The following is a 21,518-nucleotide window of genomic DNA, read 5'->3' as shown; positions in this document are numbered from 1 at the left end:
CCACCACAGCATCCATCCCTAGCAGAGTATAGTTTTAGGTCATGCTCCAGGACCAGGAACCTCCTGCCATCCCTGTAGTTCCTGCCCTCCAAGATGTTATGTGAGCAGCAGCGCCAGCTGGGCAATGTTCCCCCTCTGGCTGCTTGCAGCAAACTGCTGGCCCTATTGCTCAAAGCCTGCTCTTATATCTAGCATCTAGGCCCTCCTCCCAATCAGGCAGCCTCCTGCTGGCCATGTGACTCCTGATTGGGAGTGTAGCCACCTGCAGGCTGGTCTGCTGTTTATTCTAACCCTTAAAGCGGCAGGCACCAAAGGTGCCCTGCCACACCATCTCCATCCTCCCTATAATCACCGCGCAAGTATTTGAAGACTATTATGAAATCACCCCAGTTTTCTCTCCTCCAGACTAAAGAACCCTAGGTCTTTCAGCTTTTCCTCATAGGTCTGGTCTCCCAGGCCCCCGATCACTTTTGTTTTTCTATGCTAGACTCTTTCCAAACTGTCCACATCCTTCTTGAAGCGAGGGGCCCAAAACTGGGCGCAGTAGTCCAAGAGAGGCCTCACCAGTGCTGAACAGAGCAGAAGAATCACTTCCCTTGATTTGCAAGCGACACTCCTGTTAATACCTTGAGATGTCTTGGCCAGTGTTTCAGAAGGGCTGAGTACCCTTGATCCCAAAAGAAGCCACTGAGAGTTCCAGGTGCCAAGACATTTCAGACTAGACACTCGGCATACTGTTGCCCAGACTCAGGAAGCACCAAAACTGGGCCATTTCTCAGTCTACAGCCCAACTGGAAAACTGCAACCTTGCTCTATCCAGTAGCTTTAATGGCTGTGGGCTTCTCAAAGGGGAAAGTGGACACAGAAGTTTTCTCTTTTACATCTTCCCCTGAAGCTTGGTTCCACTGTTTTTCCTAGAACAGTCATTGTTTTCAAAAGGTCCAACCAAAAGGTCTCGCCTCCCAAGAGGTGCTAGGGGCTAGATGGCTCCTTCCTCATGACTGTGCTGAACGACATAGCATTGCAAATGCGTCCCACCAGAAATAGTCCTGGGTGGCATTGTTTTGGAGGTAAAATCTATTCCCTGCTTTCTCCTGCCTCCAGGGGAGTTCACAGATGTTCTAGATAGATTGTGATTGTCTAATCTGACCTGATAAATGGATAGATCGTCTCAGTTATGGATTCCTGCCAGAAGCCCAGCGCTCATAGTAACAATCAACTGCTAATCCATGCTACCTGCAAAGGCCCATCGGCTGACTCAGCTGCACGGACCAGCCTGTTATTGCAGAGGGCAATGCCAGGCTTCTGCCCATCCCCTACCTAACTACCTCAGTTGGCCCACACAGGGGCACTGGGGAAGGGATACCTACTGCCCAGTACAATGGAGTGCAGAATGCAAGCAAAAAAAGATCACACATGCACACACCCTGTGGTGAGAAGTACCATTGCAGCATGGTCCAGAGCCTTGCTGAGGTGTTGGGACGTACCAAGAAAACAAAAAATAGATTGAGCAGCTTTTGTTGTGAAGGCAGGGTTGCACCATCCCCACCCTTGTGGTGCACGTGGCATGTACACATTCCGTCCCTAAAGGAAGCAACCGCTCGTTAATTAGGCAACCGTCAGAATGACACTCGCCATGGCACGCTGCCAGAGGAAGCGCACAAAATCAACCGCCTGCTCTTTGAACTGTGGCACCATCTGACTACAAGCCACGTTGCTCACACGTCTCTCATCTGATCTACAGAACCGGCAGTTTGGGTGTATTTTCAGACAAAAGGTGATCATAAGCAGAAAAACAAAGATATTAGCTGCATCTTGGGATGTGTCTGCCAAAGTGAGTTGAATGCCAAACCTGAATTACCAGCAGAGAGAGTGAGTGAACATCCAGCCAGCTACAGCGATTTTCAGACTGCCTGTGCTGCAGGTTTTTCAGGTACCTGCTTTGTCACACGCACATCCATACAAATAAGTGTGTTATCAGAGTTGTTGGCTTGCACAGCTACTTCATAAGTCTCACGGGACCTGTGCTTTTTAAGGACCAGATCACTTACAGCTCCAGGTGAGTGCAAAGCTCAATATCTGAACGCAGGGGATTCAGGCTGAGCCCAGGGAGGACCAAATAATGCTCCACTGATGCTCTGTCAGTGAGGGATGCAGAAGAATTGGGGGCAAAGGAACAGTACACGTCACTCTGCATAGTGCTAGTGAGAGAAAGGGGCCAGGCTATATCAGGGGTTTGCATTTATACTGGGAGGTTAAAATATGGGGAGTTTGCTCTACTTACTGCTGGTAGACTCAGAACATTATTTATTCTACCTTCACCAGATATTTTCTTAAAGGTATTGATATGTTGAAACTGGATGGAGACCAGTTTACATGTCACTTTTTAGGGGTTTATGTGTTCACTGACAAATCTGGCTTGTTTATCATGGGGCCAGACTGGACCACCCTTGTTCCAAAGAATAATACCTAGCTCTGTGCATATTCTATTGCTATCAAAACCCAGCAGTAAACAGTTTCAATAGGACTGCTTACAGAGTGAAGTACAATTCAGCCCAAGGACAGGGCACCAAACTGAGCCCTATTTCATGCACCTTTATTGAGCAGAGAAAGGGAATTTGCATGCCGGGGGTCTGTTTGACAAACTTGTTGTGGAAGGACTTTGATGAGTGTTGTTCTGGTTCTCTCAGGAGCAGGAAACAGGTAAGATCTAAAAATAACCATTTAAACATCCATAATCCACTGGCAACTGAAAGGTTGTGTTTGAAGAGCAGAGAACAGGGAAGTAAATGAGATGGAGCCCTGAAGCAGGTAATAGTCAGTTTGTAGATCAACAAACTATAAAATATTATCAGAGACTAAACTTTGAGAGGCTTTCCAAGGGGCCATAGCACCAGTAAATATTTACAGAGAGAACAGCCAAGCAGACAGTGCATCTATAAACTCAAATCAACAAGCTGAGGAAGCAGGCATTGTTTATTTTCTGGAACAGCAGCTGCTTGCTAGGTAGCTCATCCAGCTCAGAATTAACCTTTTTTTAAGAATAGGGCAATGAAACAGATGAATGCTTATTGTGATGGACCATCAGGTGGGAAACTACAGCTATCTTGTATTTAAATGAAAATACAGTGTTATCCCTTGCAGAAAGAGCCTTTAGCAATAGCCAGTAGATAGCAGGACAGTCAGGCCCTACATAAAAAGCTAATAGTTGCCAGGGAACTAAGTCAAACAGGTTTCAGAGAACCGGGTGTCTTTCCTGAGTGTCCTATCCTGGTCCTCAACCTTTTCTGTACCAGGACCCATTTGTAAATATTGATGACGAATCCTGACCCAGTGCCATGCACTCCCAACCAGCTGCCCCCCAGTCCCAGCCCCCCAGTGTGTGGGGTAGGCAGGGGTGGGATGTGGTATGGAGTGCCTCAAGCAGCCCCTTGCAGGCTGAAACTCCATGTTTTTCTCCTTTAAAGGAGAATCCATTTTTAAAGTTTACAGATCCATTTTTAAAGTTTATTCATGACCCACTTTTGGGTGGTTACCCAGGGGTTGAGAAACACTGCTATAAGGGACAACCCTCTAAAGGGAGACTAAGCCCTAACAGGTCTTTCCTACCTCTTACAGCCATCATTCATCTGTCTGGAATTCTCTATATAGTCACAGGAACTGAGCTGCATGACAATACTACACTAAATGACTTTGTAGGGACAACTCATGTACCTGAAGTGAATAATGTGTGTTGGCAGGTTTAGAACTATAGCTTGAAGTTGGCTTTGAGATGAGAGATGATTTAAGTGTGGGGGGTTATAAAGCAGCCAGCTTCAGCCTAACTGTTCAACCAGGGAGTTTCATCTGTGACTCAGTGGGAGTGAGGCCCACACTGGGTGCTTTTCAAAGTCGGGACCCTTGGGATCTAATTTTTCACTGCGAGTTGAAAATATGTAGCTCTGTTGGAAATCAGGCTCTGCAGGCTTAATTCCTTCATTCATTCCTATGGCAAATCATAAGGTAAATCTTATCAATATGACTGCAGACAGGTGGAAAGGGAACCCTGTTCTGTCAAAACCTTTCAAACTTTTATTTAAAAGAAATACTGTCAAGACAAAGCACTCTCACACATGATGATGATAGCAGCACCCACAATGTGTTAAGACAGAGTCTGCATGCAGCATTAGCATTCATTGCAAAGCCTGGGTCTCTCCTGCTTTGAATAGAGAACCCAGGACTTGCTCAGTCTTCTTTTCTTAAGAAACACACTCGTGCTGCTGGGTTTGATCCCAGTACCATGCTGTGTCAAGGCCACTGCCAGCGCTTCAGAAGCTGCTGAGCGAACATGGTGCTCAGAGCTGTGCTCCCTGGGAAGGAAGGATCAACTGGTGTTGGGTTTCTATTCAAAAGTGGGGCAGGACAACAAAACAAACCTGCTGGTGAATGTGAGTACTGTACACAGCCCTATCCTGAAGAGGCCAGACTTTGGAGTGCTCTGTGAAAGAGTGATTGTTGTCAGGTAGGTAATGATCTGCTGACATGAGTGTATTTGGAAACCAGAGTGATAAGCTCTTGTGGTAGAGAGAGCACTGAGGGAGGGACAGCAAGGGTGCGAATGGTGGTCTGAGGCAGGATTGTTTGCATATGCTTTAGGGGAAAGGAATGATTGCTTTATTTTCACTTTCATCCCTTAGATAAAAGCTCAAAGCTTAGTTAAGAGCATCAGACTGTCTTTTAGTGCAATAGGGTGAAATAAGTGGGAAGAGCTTTACTAAAAAAATTTTTTAAAGCCTATTGTGCCTACCCATGACTCCTGGCACACTAACTTGTTTTGCTACAACTTAATTCTAGCTGTGGAAAGCAGAGGCACTGGGGTGGAGAGTGCCTAAGCATACATGTGCACCCTCCATAACATGGCCTCCCTACATTGCCGGGAATAAGGGCATCACCTAAGTGTGTTCCTTAAGACCTTGCAGAATACCTTCATCCTGTCTGGTGTGTGCATTCTTTGTAAGTCTTTTAAAACCTGAGGGAGGCATAGCTGGGAGTGAAGTCTCCCAAGTTCTGGTTCATTCACAGTATTTTAGTGTTGAGAGCACAGAAACACCAGAAGTGGGAGGAGGTTAGTCCCAGTGTTTATTGCATTGCTCTGGGACACTGGAGACCTGGATGCAGGTCCCACTGATGCCACAACCTGTGGGCACTGCCGTGATGTTTTGTCTCATGATCAGCCACTGAAAGTACTCTACAGCCATGCCCTTACCGAAGAGCACAGTTGCAGAGTACTTTAAAGGGGCCCAATCCCAAGACATAGGGGTAATGAGGGTTCAGATGAAGGTGCTCCAAGGCAGAGTGCTTCCATTAACTTGTGTCAGTGTGAGCTGGGAGTAGGGTTGTGCTGATACAGCCCAGTCCTGCTCTCAGTTCTGTCTTTAGAATGGGGCGGGTGAGGGATGGAAGTGGAGGGAGCTCAGTCTGAGGGTTGCTATAACTCACGGTGCTTTGCGGGAAGTGCCATGAGTTACCGCAAACCCCTGGCCCCAACAGACATTTGCTGTTGGGTTCCAGGTGTTGGAGGATTGACCTGCAGTTTAGAGTGACAACAAGTCTATGGTGTATTGCAGGAGTTGTCAACCAGGTGTACACATACCCCCAGGGGTACTTGGGAAGGCCCTAGGGAGTCTGTGCAGGCAGGTGGGGATGGAGCGCTGCCACCCGCCATCCTGTGCTGTCGCCTCCCAGGAACAGGGACAGGGGGGCGAGGACAGTGGCTCCCCTCTGTGGGCTGTACAGGCACCGCCCACCCAGCCGGATGTGGGGAGGGGGAGCTCACATGCGGCGGCTGCCACCGCCACCCACTATCCTGTGCTGCTGATGCTCTGCCCTCCATTCCCTGCTCCGCATTCAGTTGCTGGGGTACACTTATTTTAAAAGGTTGAAAACCCCTGGTGTATTGCCATGAGCAAGTCACTTGCAGTGGCTCAGTCCCCCTTTCTATACACAGAAGAGAGAATAGCACTACCATGCCTCTCAGGGGCTTAAATGGATAAACAGGTTAAAGGCTGCAAGGTGTTCAGATCCTATACCAGTCCAGATAAGCAGATAAATAGTGGCCCATAAGTGACTCCACGGAAGCAGCATAAATCCAAATACCAAGGTACATGGGTTTACTTGAAAGCCCCATCGCTGCTACTAGGGGCTTGGTTTATTCAAACCCCAAGGGATTTGCCTGATGTTTGTTTTTAAAGCCTCAATAATTGGAAGCTGTTTGTCCTTGTTACAAAACTCTAGTCACTTTGGCACATTTCTGAACACAGAAAGCTGCCTTCTCTTTACCAGAAGCCCTGGGTAGAATTAAATGCTGCTATAGGGCAGAACTCACCTATGCTAGCAGAGTTCTTGTAAACCACCTGCCTGAGAGAAGTGCACTGAATTTAGTGGTACCCTGCCAGCCGAGGCGGGGTAAGGTTAGCCAGGTCCCTGTGCAAATGTAGCTTTATAAGCTAGCATGTGCATGGTGGGGCAGTGGGCTTTTGTGCTGTGGTTTTACTGTGAAATGGCTTCCAGACCAGTGTCAAATCCCACATTAGTAAATCAGTCTGGTACAGGGACAGCTGAAAATCAAAGGCCCAAATCTCATTAATGCTGAGTGCCCTTTCTCAGCACGTGCAGCTCCCAGGGCTGAAGTGTGGGTGCTCAGCCAATACAAAGTGGCTCTCGGCACATGGCCTCCATTGCAAAGACAAATAGAAATGTTTCACCTCGTTGAGAGAATTTTTTCTTGTGACACTAACTGCCCCATTGTGCCCTAATGTGGATACATAATTGCATGAGAGAAATCCCCATGGGGCCAGCTATGAGCATCTTATTCCTTTTCCACTCACCCTTCAAAAAGGCAAGCTCTCAGTAAAACCAGGGGGTATTTATCAAATAAAGACTGAGAAGACACTGAAGCTCCTCAACTCAGGTGACTTGGCAATTGGCATCACTACCTGGGAATCAAGTGGCCCAGATTCTCAGTTGGTGTCAATCAGTGCAGTCCCACTGGAGTCCATAGAGCCAGATCCTGGTGAGTGCTCTCTGGCCTGCCTATGTTGGAGACATGGTTTCTGAAGTCTCTGAAGTGATGCGTTCCATACTTATACAAAAACCCTTTATTGCTGAATTGTTTGTTCCTTATTGGTGAAATACTCCTGTTACTCTGACCTGATCACAGCTTCTCAAACAAACAAGAACAACTACAACAAAAAAACCCCCCTTTTTTTCCGATGTTCCCAATATTTAAAAATAAATGGAATTTTCCACAAAAAAATAATACTTTTGCAAGCTGTTCCTTTCCTTTTTTTCCAAAAAACTTCAAGATACTTTAAATAAACAAAAGATTTAGCCTGTTTATTCTGATACTGATTTTGCTGTTTTTTCCCCCAGTTCACAATTTTGATTGGTCAGGCTAGACCACTGATTCTCAACTAGGGTGCTATGGCACCATGGGGTGCCATGAGATCCTTTAGAGGATACCGTGCAAAATTAGCACACTATTAGATGTGCAAACACCACACACATGATTCACAAAATAAACCCAGAGATCTTAAACAGCCGTCCACAATGTCAATACCATTCTGATCTGTCATGGTCTTTTTGAGTTCTTTGCAACAAAATAATTGCTCTATTATTTTTCTATAGTCAAAAAAAAATGACAGGCTAAGAGCTGGCATTTTCCAAGGGGTGACTTGAGTCTAAAAATCTTAAGACTCACTGACCTAGTCATATGGGACTATTTAACCTTTAACCAGATGACGGAATCAACAGTGCCCTTCTCTGTGTGTTTTGCCTCTGATAAGTTGAAGAGTGTTTTTGGTGTTTGGTTGTCTTGTGTGAAGGTTCTTCCTCAAGTTTTTAGGAACAGATTAGACACATACTAACCTAGGATGGTTTAGATAAGGATGATCCTGCTTTGAGCACAGGGCTGGGCCAGATAACCCCAGAGATCCCTTCTAACCCTACCTTCCTTATGATTTTTATTTGAAAATATATTTTTTTAAAATACTGCAGCAATTCAGTCAACAAAAAGAGGGAGCAATACGAAAAGTAATGAAACAAAAACATGAAGATTTGCCCAACATTTGACAAAATTGAAACACCTGTTTTAACACCAAAAATGAAAAGTGGCCATAAAATGGGAACCAACCCTACCATTATGAAATGTCACCTGAAATAACAAACACTTCATTGCAGTTTTATGGATGTCAACTCTGTGACTGCAGCATCAACCATCTGGGCTCCCGAGGCAGGATATAGTGGGGGGTGCAAGCCATGTGTTAAGCTTAGATTGGATACATCACAGACGATCAGCAAAGCTCCCAAATCCACCTTGATATGAGCCAATGCAAGTCATGTATTCCCATTCTGCACCCTGCTTGGGACTACACATTACAGAGAATGCTAGCTTCAAGCACTTCTCCAAATATGAGGGTGTCTTAACAATACTGGTTGAGTGCCCACAATCTCTTAAACTACATGAAGCACAATGTCACAGCACAGCCTTGTCCAGAGGACGAGAGCACAGACCTGACAGTAGCTTGCGCAAGCATTCCTCCACTCCTGGTGCTGACGGAGCCATATCCGCCCTAAAGCAATGGTGGGAGAATTTCAGAAAATCCTCTAAGAAGCCACATCCACCATGCACAAGGATTCTTTGCCCAGCAACAGGGCGGGAGACAGACATGTGAGCACCGACCCTGTGATTATGGCATGTCTCCAAACAGCAACCCTATTAGTTCAGGGGATGTGGTAACAGCCTCTCCCCATGTGCCGTTCAGACCAGTAGCAAACAATGAACAAAAGTCACAGCCCTGGGGAACCCTGGGCTGTCAGCTGATGTAAGGGTAATCCTTTTCCACAGAAATTGTCTTCCTTAATGAGCTGCCTCAGGAGCCCAGTAATTCACTGGAGATTGTTAAGGGAAAATAAATGATCATAAAGATGAAATGATTCCATTAATATGCATGACTTGAACCTCATTTGCAAATCACTGTATTTAGAATGAACACATTTTAAAGAATTCCATATTTACTGAGCATCGTCTGCAGGCCCAGCATTGTAAAAAATAAAATGGTGGCACAGCCCCTGCATAATGAGACTTCAGTCAAAATCAGACAGAAACACACGAGATGGGCCCAGGTTATGCAGATCCAGACTTTCCCCAAGGCCCAGAAGCTGGGTCTCATCTCTGCCTGAACAACACATTCAGTGTATGACACAAGACCCAGTCTGGGAACGGTGGGAAAGCTATGACAGAGGCAGATTAGTGCTGGTCAGCAGGGTTGTTACGGATGAGACCTGAACACAGAGCAGGAGGTGACTCAGGCTGGGGAGGGGACAGGGTGTAGCCTGAGAAGAGACGTGGGCACCGGAAAGGAAGCAGATGACAAAGCATCCATGTTTTGGGAGGGAGAGAAGGGCAGGGGCTGTGGGAGGAAAGAAGGTGAGGGAGTTGAGGGAGGCGTGAGCTGATGGCCAGCACATATCACACACATAACCAGCTTGCCCAATGCATGCTCATAGCTGACAAACTCATAAGACCTGCCCTGTCCAGCTGCCTACTGTGTTCCCAGAGTGGCCCAACCAAATACTGGGGAACAGTGACACAACCCAACTAAGCAAATGGCAAGCACAGGGGGAAGGGAGGTCCTGGCATATCTTCATGGTACACCACCTTTCTGTCCATAGGATCGTCCCTGCAGCCTCTTTACAGAGCTGGAGAATCCCAAAGCAAGGGGAGAACAGATGCAGATGAAGACAGGGTGGTCAGAGCTATGGTTATAGGGGAAGGGGGTTACAGAGGCCATAAAATAGAAGGATCCAGGACAGGAGGTGGAGGAAAGATGGTGCAGGGGCAAGGGTTAGTTTGGAACTCAGAAGACTTCAGATTGGTTCCCTTCTCTGCCGCAGGCTCCCTGCGTGACCTTAAGCAAGTCAGTTAGTCTACTCGGTGCCTCATTTCCCATCTGTGAAATGGGTTTATAGCATTAGTCGGCCTCAAAAGGGTGTTGTGAGGAAAACACGCTAAATATTGTGGGGGGTTAGGGACTATAGCAGTGGGGGTAGGAGGACAGATAGACAGGAGATATCACTTTGCTGCCTGGGGAGATGGGAAGAAAAATGTTGCTTTGATTTTCCAACACTATAACCAGGCAGCCTGGGGAGGCCAAATTCACCTGTGATACAATGTAAAGCAGCCTCCTTCCCCTGCTGGACCCTTACACCGGGAGCTGTGGAGGGGAGATGGTGTAGAGCCAGCCACCACTCACATCACCCAGTGATGCTTCCACACCAGTGGAGACACCAAGGGGACAATTAAACTAGCCTTGGGGCTGTCTACGCTGTGTGAAGGGGCTGTGCAGGGGCTGAGGCTCCGGCCTCCAGCACTTGGCACATGGAGTATAGCAGGCTTTCCCATGGCAACAAGGTGTCTTCAGACCACCAGCACTTCTCCCAAGTGTGCACTGCCCCTATGAACATACAGCAGGTCTCCAGCCTATACTCCGGCCTGGCCTGTGCTCAGTGCCTTCCTATCTCCACATGGTCATCCCTCTCCATCACCATCCAATCAGAGGTGGTTTATTCTGCTGCTTAAATCCCATGCTAAATCCCTGATTTTGAGAAGCTGGGTCTGGGTCATTGGGCACAACATTTCTCCTGCCCAAGTCAGTCTGTGTGCCTGCTGAGCACTCGGCATGTGTCACAGGGGTTTCTAGGCCAGTGGGAGCCCTGTGCAAAAAGCTCAACAGTCACACTGTGTAGGATGCTGTCTTTCCTGTGGCTGGAAAATGCTTGTAAAATCATGTCCCTAGCTCTGCATGTCACTGTTAGTGACACACACTGTTAGTGCGTGCACATGTGTTACTACAAAACAGCAGGGGAGGGTGGGGCATTTCCTGAGTTTTTGCAAGTAATGACGTTAGGTTACAAGGACTGCTTGAAAAGGCAGAAGCAAGCGAGTTGTTTGTTCACCCAGGTCTTTGTTTGTTTCCTACCAAGGATTAACAAAGTGGTCACACCATGGTGCATCCCTGGAGGGATGTGGGCGATGACTGTCACAGACACATGAAAGCAGCTGTGTGTTTAAACATCACGTATTACAGCTAGTGCTCAGCAAATGAGTAATTCATTATCGAACATTGCACAACTAGCACGCAGACCTATTTGGAACCACTTTCCATATTGCCAAATGGTTATTTTACTAGCAAATGCATTTTTCAGTAGAAGCTGTGCCAATGGGCATGTCCATAATATTTGTAGTGAGGACAGAGTTCAGAATTCATTAAGAGTCTGTCTGCCACTTTGGGGGATTAGTTGTAAATTAGCTAGCTTTCGGTATGGAGGGTGGCATAGGCTGTGAGCCCTCTCCATGTCAGAAAGCCAGGCAAATGCTTGTGTGGCTAATCCTATCACTGCTCTGCTAGCAGTTCATGCACCCGATGATTAAACCAGAGCAAGTGTATCCTTCCAGCAATCACACCAGTGGCTGCAGTGCATAGGTATGCTAAGAAGAGGGGCAATGTTTTTTAAAGCACCTACATAACTCAAGAACCTTCTTCCCACTTTCAGAAATGCTTTGGTAGTAGGCCCAAGTCCCACTGGCTCGCAGCAAGGCTCTGGCACCCAAGTGCTGGTTGAGAATGAGACTTTTGACCATGTCCTTTGTGAAAATGTGGCCCAGACTCTTGAGAGAATAGATCTGGAGGTCTGTGGCCCTGGTGGTTTGTAGCAAGCCCTCTGAGATTCTGTGGGTCACATTTTAAGATCCCCTGAAAAAGGCCAATATTCCCACCAAGAGCCAGTTATAAGGAATAGCATAAGGAGTCATGCTGATCTCACAATTTTCTGCCATTTATAACTACTTAGAACCAGATCTTAATTGCATGGTGGGTTTTTAGAAAGTTCAGGAATGACTGAGTTTCTACCTCCACAGCACCACAACCATGGAGAGCACCAGCACACATGCTGTCATTCAAGCCATAGTGTCAGTCATGGAGCAGGACTTGGCAGGGTTTTGGAACAGGGGACTGCTTTAATGGAGCTTAGCTCTGAATACAAGATCCAACCTGGCGCGTGCCATTGCAGCCTGAGCTGCAGCTATGATACCATCCCTTCCCCCCACAGTACTGCTGCTGCTTTACTCTGCCACCCAGCCAAAGTCCCCTGCCATTGAAGCCCCATGCAGAAGCCCCCTGCTGCCAAAACACCACCAGAGACCCTCCAGCTCTGTGAACCAGATAAAATGGCTCTGTGAGCCAGATCTGGCTTATAAGCTCTATGTTTGCAACCCCAAGTCTAGAGAACCCTCGCATGGTTATAGGCCCCTGTTAATGCTGTAACTACTCTGAAGGCTACAAATACTTAAGATCTACACCCCCTGCTCTCCTGGGCATGTCGTTCTTCCCCATTTGTGGCCCTTGGGAACTCAGGGTTTGTATTTGGGAGAAATATAGCAGGTAACTACCAGGGGAAAACCCTAATCTAAGTGATTTGTAAGAGTCTGACTGACCCTTCCTTCACCCATTCCGAATTATTAACTACCCTTCCTCTTGAGGACCCACTGCTCCATTTATAAGACCCTAAACTTCACTCACTCATTCCATGGGACCCGCAAAGATCAAGGAGGCATGATGGGCATGACTACCCCATCTCTGGGGAGAAGTCAGCTCTAAGTAAGGGTCAGAGTCTGTGTGCAAAACCAAGACTCAGGACTCCTGAGCAAAGCCACAACTTTATGCAGTATAGCCCCTCTCTTCCCTTCTTGAACCTATATTTCACAATACTTGCAGAGTCCTCTAAGGGCCCAAGGTGGGATTCTTACCACAAGGTGTGTCTCACACCTTTCAGATGATCCTTTGTAACTGGCACTGCACTCCTTCAAGACCTCAAACTCCCCACTGGCTGCAACAGCAAATCTAGACATATATGAAAGGCAGAACAAGGACCCCAGCCCAGATCCTCAAAGGTGCTAGGCACCTCAGTCCTACTGATGTCTTAGGGTCTGGGTATAAGAGCATAACAGACACGTGAGAATACAGAAAAGCTTTCTGTGGTTTAAGGGTGGAGAATTAGGTAGACATTTCCCTTTGCTTTTTAAGAGCTTGCAAATAAATGTGTGTTGTGTCTGTCAGAGCTCTGCCGATCTCTTATAAACACGTTGCAACCCTGTGACATTGCATCTAGCTCAGCCTGAGGATGAGAAATGTTCCAAGATGTTTTCATAGCAATTCCTTAGCAGTGAAAACTGAAGGCATGAATGGAAAAGTCAAGTTTAGCCTGCACATGAGTCCAGCAGGAGCCATTAGGGTCACAGTGGGGCTATCCAGATGCACATGCCTTGGAAGTTCCCTGGGTAACACATTTCATTGCATCCACCTGAGGTCCAGGAAATCTGCCTGTCAGCTGAGTGCCCTCCTAGAGGGCCGCATTCCCTTCTGTTTAGGTCTGACTGTTCTTTGGGAGTGAGCTGAACAGGGAAATGTACCTGTTGGGACTATAGGGTATCCTTGTATCTCCTGCCTTCCCACTAAAATTCTCCCCCACCCCATCCCCCACCCTGTCTTCTGCTTCCCACCTCCAAAATCTCTCTCACACTACTGCCTTTCCATCAAACTCCAGCTAGTGCACTGCATGTGCAGAGCCCACTCCCGCCACAGGCCCCTTCCCTCCCATAACCCATTCACACTACGGTGGATGGGCTCCCCCACCCCATAGAAATTGTGACATCAGCTCCCCCAATACCTCCTTATATAAGGAGCACCCACAGCACACACAAATGCACCACCCAATGTAGTCCCTGGCCTCCTGCTCCCCCCACATGCATATGTATAATGCTCCTCCTTTCTCCTGTCTCCTGCCCACACACAAACTCATGCTGAGTTTGGAAAGCCTCACGTGATCTCAGTGGGCTTTGCACCAGGCTTCTCCTGGATGATTAATGAGCTTCTCTTAAACACATCCCAAGCCATAAATCACTTCCCAGCATTGCCATCCTGCAAGATCTCAAGCCAAGCATGGAGGCTGTTTCTTGCCATTGTTACTGCTCCTAAGGTTTAAAAAGGAGGGCAGGGGAAAAAAAGCACCAAGCAAAAGTACACTTGCACCTTTCTGACACCTCAGCAAGTAGCAACAAAGCTTGGGACATTCTCCCTGATGGGCAGTTCTCCCTGACAGCACAGTCCTGTCACATCACCACTGGATGATGCCAAGGCCTAAGCACTGGTGTGGACAGCAACCCCCCTTTTAAATGCAGAAAAAGAGCTTAGCCATGTGGAAGGCAGCACAGCACAGACAGGGGCACTGTCTGCAGCCTCCTCCTGGGTTCTTAGATCACTCATGGCACCATAGTAACTAACCACCATGCTGCCCAGTTCCCATTGTCACTGCCACACTGAGGTTAGTGTCTCTTGGTTGTGCCAGGGGGATTCCAGCTGTGCCCTGCTGTGCAATTTTATTCAGTGATGGCCATGTTGTTCTGCCCTCTCTAGCAGCTGGATCCATGTAGACAGTTAGTAGTCTGCTACAGAGATCAGATGAAGATGCTACCTCTTTTTCACACAGCATGCCATTGACTTCTGGAACTCACTGCCACATGATGTTGTGGAGGCTAACAGTTTATACAGGTTCAAAAGGGTATTAGACAACTTCGCTCAGGATAGATCCATCAGGATGTATGAAACATGACACTTAGGGCTTCAGCTCCAGATTAGGCCTCCCCCGGCCTCTAAACGCTGAAAGCTGTAAGGGAAGAGGGGCAGGGGGGAGATCTACCTGGACAGGCCTGGCATAATCATTCTCCCCCTTAGCTTCCATGAGACACAGGACCCTGGGGTAGAAGGGCCTGTGGGCTGATTGAGTCTGGCATCGCTTGTGGTCTTACTTCTTTAGTTCAAGGGATTTTACAGCTGAGGAGACTGTGTTCGGACCCTAGTAATAGCCCAGGGAAGAACAGGCTATCCCACAAAGTGGTGTCTCAGACAGGTTTTCAGAGGATTGGGCTGAGTATTTCCTTAGGAAGGCTGCTGTATGCTTTCCCCATGAATTCCCCCATCAGCTAAGTTTTGTGTATTCGGAGGGAGGCTCACCTCTTTCAAATGCCTCTAGCAGCTGCCTCTCCCCTCCCCGCCAGGGAGGGTTTTGCTGGGGCTGTTCCAAAGAGACTGCACTTTAAAAATCTCATTCACTTAAACCGGCTGGCTGAGCTTGGGACAGCTGCCAGCCCAAGGCTGCCCTGGTTTATGAGTGTGTCCACTGGAGCCCCAGCCATCCAGGCAGAGCTGTGCTCAGACCAGATGCAGCATACGCTGAACCGCAGCTCGGCTCCACTGGCTGCAGATGCTCTGGCGGCTGTTAATCAGAGCCAGCCAGGAAACTCAAGGCTGGAGCTGTGTGTCAGGAACTGAGCGGGGCCTCCGCCCTGACATCTCCAGCAGCCCAGGAGAGGACAAGGACACCCAGCTGTGCTGCCTGCCTGGGGTACAGGCAGTAACCCCTCTCTCCCGCTGGCCTTTTTCCTCAGCCCCTTGCCCTGCACGGAGAGGAAATGGCCACAGAGCAGCCACAGGACCTCACAGCAGAGCAGCTGGAAATCCTGGAGTACAACTTCAGCAAGGTGAACAAGCATCCTGACCCCACCACCCTGTGCCTCATTGCTGCTGAGACAGGCCTGTCTGAGGAAGAGACCCTGGTGAGTGAGCAACCCCAGTCTGACCCATACAGCCCTGGCTGCCAGCCCCCACCATCCTGCCCCATAGCACCTACAACCCCACCTCCACACACAACCCTGTCCCCCACCTTCAAACTCTCATAGCCTCATTAGCCCTATAAGCCTGCTCCCCAGCACGCACCCCATAACACTTCTCCTTGCTTCACCCCATGCTCACAACTCACAAAATCCATGACCTGCTCCTGATTTCACAGCTTTCTGCAGTCCCCTGCTGCTCTCCACACCTCTTAACCCAAACGCCATCATAGCCTGCCCACTTCTGCAATCTCAAACCTACCTGTGCACCCCAGAACCTGCTCCTCACACTGCCCCCACTTCTGCATCCCCCTAACCCCACCTGCCCAGAGCCCTGCACCCCACAGCACGCTGCCCTCCAATCTCACCCCAAAACCCTACTCCTGCAACTCACCTCAGGTTCCCCACCTCCCTTCACCCCACAGATCCAAGCCTCATAGCCTCAAAAGCCCACAACCTTACACCCATCCCAGACCCCTGTAACCTCCACCTTGCACCTCAGGCACCAATAAGCCCCCACTGTCCCTCTCTACCATAATCCAACATGTTGCTCCAGCCTTGCACCTCTCCATGCCACACCCTTCCCTACCCACCCCAGAGACAACAGCTCACCCACAGCCTCAACACATACTTCCATAATGCCCTCGCCCTTCCCTGCCACTCCAGAGCTGCCCCTTCCCAACCCACAAGCCTTCTCACCTTTCTCCTTTTCTCTCTCACATTAGCATCTGGTCTGTCTGTCTATCTTGTTGACTTGCTTGCTTTCTCCCCCTCCCTGTTTTTCAAGCCTCTCTTTCTCCTGGTGAGACTAAAGAGGGGTCACTTCCCCTCCAAGCTATTGTTGGCAACCCAATCTCAGCCATCCCTGCTCCTCTGTTGATGAGTTTCCCAGTAGCAGCCCTGCATCCCTACCTCTGCAATCCTAATCCAGGCCATTACAGTTTATAGCAATCCTCTGAAATCTCACCTCACCAAGCCTCAGCTCACTGCTTGGTCAGCACTACATCTCCACATTTCTGTCCCCTTAAATCAGCTCATGAACATCCTTTGAATTTTCTCTGGGCTTTTTTGGACTTGCTGAAATGGGTCAAAGATGTCCTAGAATCCATTTCAAATTGCCAAACTTCTGTCAGGGTCTTTACTGGGAGAATGAACTGCAGACTGTCCATGGGGGTCTTTATGTGCGCAGTGACATGCACTCAGGTGTACACACACACACGATCATTGGTGGATCACCTTGGGCACTGCCAGCTCTGCTTCCTTCATTCCCTGCAGGAGTACATACATTAGCACCAGGGATTGCAGGGCAAATTAAGCAGCAATGTGCCTGAAGTAAAAATAATGGAAGTGCATTATGATGTAGAGTTTTGCTGGCCTGAGGAAATGGCTTCTGAGGACAATGAGAAGCAGGGAGCACAACTGAACAGTAGGTCAGTGGTGGAAAAGCAGCTGCATCTGTGAAGAGGGGCTGACCACAGGGTCAGCTGCCCAGTGACATTCACTCCTCTCCCCGAAGCACTTGGCACCTGCTGCGGTCTGAGAAGATATTTCATCCCACCACACACCACACAAGTTGCTGCAGCACACCTTCCTCTAGAGCCTCCAGCACTGAGCCGAGGTTGAAGCCCAGACCAGATGGGCCCCTGGGTCCCTTCCAGTATGACTGGGAGGAGTTAAACAAAGAGAAAGTCCTGCCCTCCAGGTCTGAGTGGTCCTTCTGAATTGATCTGCCTTCAAGGGTGGCCACACAGCCAGAGCAGTCAGTGTCACCCCCTTTCCCCTGTGACAGGCTGGAGGTGTTTCCTCATCCAATAACACAGACCTGGCCCCACAGTGATCAGTGCGCTGATGAACTCTAAGGTGCATTAATGCAGCTCATTATATCAAGGGATGCTGCCATCCCCAAGACGGCTGCAGCCTGAGCACCATACAGCAGCCTATCTGTTCAGCACCCACAGGTCTCATTGCAGACACATCACCCTGGGGCTCTTCAGCCCACACACTCACACATCCACCCATTCACAGATAAAGCCTCAGCGCACTGATCAACCTGTTCCTCACACAAACTGGGAAGGGAGACTGTGATTGATATTTCCATTCTTAACATCTTGGGAGTCACTTGGCTAGTACAGGGATTGGGGGCCACAAGCCCTGACATGGATCACACAGCACAGGCCAAAGTTGGCAGCACCTACTTATGCAGAGGAAGGAACAGCTCAGCACCCACTCCTCCCTTCCCACTCAGTGGCTTTCTTCCTGCAAATTCCTGAAGCTGAATATGTGTAATACCCATCCCAGAAGAAATTTTGCAGCCAGTGGCCAGGATGTGAAATTGAATGTTCCCAGTTCTGATCTCATTTGCTTTACTGTAAATCAGGAGTAACACTGCAGTTAGTGAAAAAGCTGCAATGAGACATACTCCCCCCTCACCCCAGCCTGCCCTTTGTAAATGTAAAAGGGATGCTAGCATGCTATCCATCCCCTTTACTGTGCTGGCTTGTTTGTTCTCTGCAACTTTTCTCCTCCTTCATCTCACCCTGAGCGCAGTGGCAATAAGAACCATCACTGATGAAGGAAAGTAATACTATGATGAGGAGGGCTTGCTTGCTGTTGTGACCAATACTGCTCTACCCTGCTTGTTCCAGGCTGCTCTGGAAAAGCTGAGCTAAAAGCAAATTCAGATTCTCTCCATGCTGATTTCAGTCAAAGACGACCTCACAGAACAAACTGAGGTGCCTCGGTTCAGTCTTGGTAAAGCTCTTTTCCTGGCTGAAAGGATCACTCAGATAATAGCAAGAGGCAATACCATACAGTGGACCATTTGAGATGCACAGTGTTTTATAAAGCTGTTGCTTCTTCCTTTATGAAGTGCTGATTCTACATAGAACCACTAGCAAAAAAAAAGAAGCAGACTGCTCTTCCCTGGGCAGTCTGCCTTGTCTTCACCTAAACCAGAAATACTCCTATAGAGCAAAGGACATTTGTAAAAAAAATCAAAAAAACAAAAAACAACCCGTCACTTTCTCAAACAAATTGAAAGTGAAGTGTTAGTGTAATGACACTAATGACTGCAGCCTTCCGTATGCGCTGTGAGGACAGTGATGTTTCCTTTTCTAAGCACACGCACAAGAACTCCTCACTATTATTGACCAAGCACTGTTATCCTGCTCAGAGCATTGCAAACACTGCTCCCATCCCTTAGAGCTCTGGCAGCATGCAGGCTGTAGTTCCTGTCCTTAAGAGCATCAGTTCATGCTTTACACGTCCAAAGACTTACATTCATTCATGCTGTACATGTCCCACTGCCCAGTCTCTCATTTACACTCTGGCTAGGAGCACACAACTGCACCGCTGTGTTGCACCATGCTGCATCAAAATAACATCTTTCATTCTCTCTCTCTGTTTCTCACTGCTGTGAGATAAGGCTGCTGGAAAACCAGATCCTACTGCCACTGACTGACTCATTCTTTTAAAAGCCAATGTGTAAGACTACAGATAAAATTTTTCAAACCACTTCACTGATTTAGGAGTCTCACTCTCACTAATATTCAGTAGACTTTGGGCTCCTAAATCACTTAAGTAACATTTGGAAATGTTATTCTGTGAGTAACTGAAATGGAACAGACCGATTGCACTTGAAGAGAGTTGCTGAGTGCCTCATTCCCTGTTTCAGCAGCACATTCACCCCCATGCATTTCTGTTTTCCCTAGAAATGGTTCAAGCAACGTCTTGCAGAGTGGAGAAGATCTGAAGGGCTCCCCTCCGAGTGTGGCTCTGTCAGAGACTAGCCAGCAGGCCTCTCACTGGAGACAACCAGGAATCAGGAATTTGGCATTTAGCAAAGATTTGGGGAATTTCTTTTCACAATAGATTTGACAGGCCAAAGTTACATCTTGCTATTTAACATTATTATTTTTTATTTAATGTGTACATAACCAGGAAAGAATAACTATCTCAAACGTTATCCAGCTTTTGAAATGTATCACACAATAGCTCAAAGGAGAACAGTTACACACTCTGCTGACTAGAGCAGCAGAGTGGAGCTCCTGACCTTGCCCTGAGCTCCTAGCAAAGCTAACCAAGAAAGGGCAGAGTTAGAGAAAGAAAAAATATTTCCTTTTCTGATGATCCCCAGATGCAAACTTAGTGCTGGACTGAGCATGCTCAGCTCCCAGCTCTCAGAACACCAGCTGTGCTCTTAGAGTGACCTTGGGCTACACTGCGGACAGGAATCTAGTACTGCTGTAATGGAGAACTGAGTGAATACACCACAAATAAATCATGCTGAGAGCCCCTGAATTTGTCTTAAATGAGTCTATTAGGTATCATGGAATGAAAAGGACTATTTTTTTCTGATGTGTTAATAAAGTAAGAATATTTTAGTTGAACTGACCGTGTGTGTGTCCTGTTCACATGTGCATGTCTTGTCACAGTTGTATGAAAACTAGATATCGGAGTACCTGGTTCTCACCACTACAGCCTTGCTTTTTCCATCCATGGCCCACAGCATTCACTATGACAGCTCAGTGGCTTTCTTCACTTTGAACCCACCCATCTTTAAAATAATCACTGTCCATCTCCAGAGACTGGAACGACTGGAGTGTTGGTTCCTTCAGTTCCATATGCAAAAAACACGTAGAGATGTTTGTTTCTGTGTGTTAGCTTTAGGGTTAACTTTATCTTTACAGTCTTTTCTTCTGACCTGTTATATATATGTACTGGCTAGTCACAAAAATCTTTGTGAACAAATGGGCAGGCTGGCTTTTCCTCAGAAACAGAGACCAGGACTCTCTGAAGAGTCCCAAAGTTGGGGAGGGGGATGACCAAGTTCCTCTGCTCAGAGAAATCTGACAAAGGGGTAAGAGACCCTACAGGGAACCCAGGGTCAGAGAGGACCAAGGAAGGGCCCCCTCCACATCAGCCAAAGGGAAGGCATGGGGAAAATGACCAGCAGCCTCTTGATAGGAGCAACAGGCTTGATGGAAGTATCTGGCTCTGAGGAAGCTATTTGGAGAGGAAAGGAGCCTGGGCAGAGAGTGTGGCTGGGAGTGGCCCCTTGCTCTTGTTTAGAAGCTAGGACATTCATTGAGGTGGTAGACCACCTCCTTTCTGCTGCTCTGAGCCCATCTATGTCCCTTGTCAAAAAATGGAAAGCAATTGTGTATGACCTTGCTGCTATCTCTTTTGTTTAGCTGAGTCCAATCCTGGCTGAGATGTGTCAATTAAGCTGATGACACTCATGAAGGCTCATGCACATTGTGTTAACCTGGCACTATGGCAAGAGCCTGTGTAAGCTTTCAGATGTCAGCCACAAGAATGGAGACTTAATGCTATGACAAAGCCGAAGGCCTCACTGCAACATAAACCTTCCTCTGGGGCACGCGGCAGTGGAATCCCAGCTATTCCCCACTGGCAGACAAAGCCATTCCTTCCCCATCTCAGAAAGGATGCAGACTGGCTGCCAACATGAGTGCTGGATATTTATTCGTTTACAGTATACTGAATACCATCCCTTTCATGGGAGACTGAGTTGGTCATTACAGATCTGGAATGCTTTTCACATCACCACAGAGGGGGTGTCTACACAAGATGCTACATTCCTGTAGCAACGAGCTATTGAATTGTAGCTCATTGGTACGGTGACGTAGCATTGCTGGACATGAACTTTGATGCCGACGTTACTGCACAGTAGCAGCTAAAAATAACCATGCAGCAACAGGACAGCACAGTAACACCGGTTACTATGCAGTTATTT

At 47.8% G+C, this 21,518-nt stretch overlaps 1 protein-coding gene across 3 annotated transcripts; it reads left to right on the top strand.

Moving 5' to 3' along the window:
* Positions 1-1,655: 1,655 nt before the first annotated feature.
* Positions 1,656-20,151, top strand: HOPX (HOP homeobox). Of its 3 annotated transcripts, none has more exons than XM_006270068.4 (3): positions 1,656-1,777; positions 15,542-15,709; positions 19,474-20,151. In XM_006270068.4, exons 2-3 carry the CDS (start codon positions 15,566-15,568, stop codon positions 19,549-19,551), a joined length of 222 nt encoding a protein of 73 aa, XP_006270130.1. In that variant the 5' UTR covers positions 1,656-1,777; positions 15,542-15,565; the 3' UTR covers positions 19,552-20,151. The 3 variants fall into 3 exon arrangements, with proteins under 3 accessions (XP_006270130.1, XP_006270129.1, XP_014458474.1); XM_006270067.3 differs by having other exon boundaries at positions 1,661-2,059; XM_014602988.3 differs by lacking the exon at positions 1,656-1,777 and adding an exon at positions 4,484-4,501.
* Positions 20,152-21,518: the final 1,367 nt, after the last annotated feature.

Source organism: Alligator mississippiensis, chromosome 2, assembly GCF_030867095.1.
Source record: "Alligator mississippiensis isolate rAllMis1 chromosome 2, rAllMis1, whole genome shotgun sequence".
Taxonomy (NCBI): Eukaryota; Metazoa; Chordata; order Crocodylia; family Alligatoridae; genus Alligator; species Alligator mississippiensis.
This window is presented reverse-complemented; position numbering and strand designations above follow the sequence as displayed.

Coding starts and splice junctions, on each gene's coding strand:
- HOPX (XM_006270068.4), top strand. CDS start 15,566: ATGGCCACAGAGCAGCCACAGGACCTCACAGCAGAGCAGCTGGAAATC. Junction 15,710..19,473: donor TGTCTGAGGAAGAGACCCTG/GTGAGTGAGCAA, acceptor TGTTTTCCCTAG/AAATGGTTCAAGCAACGTCT.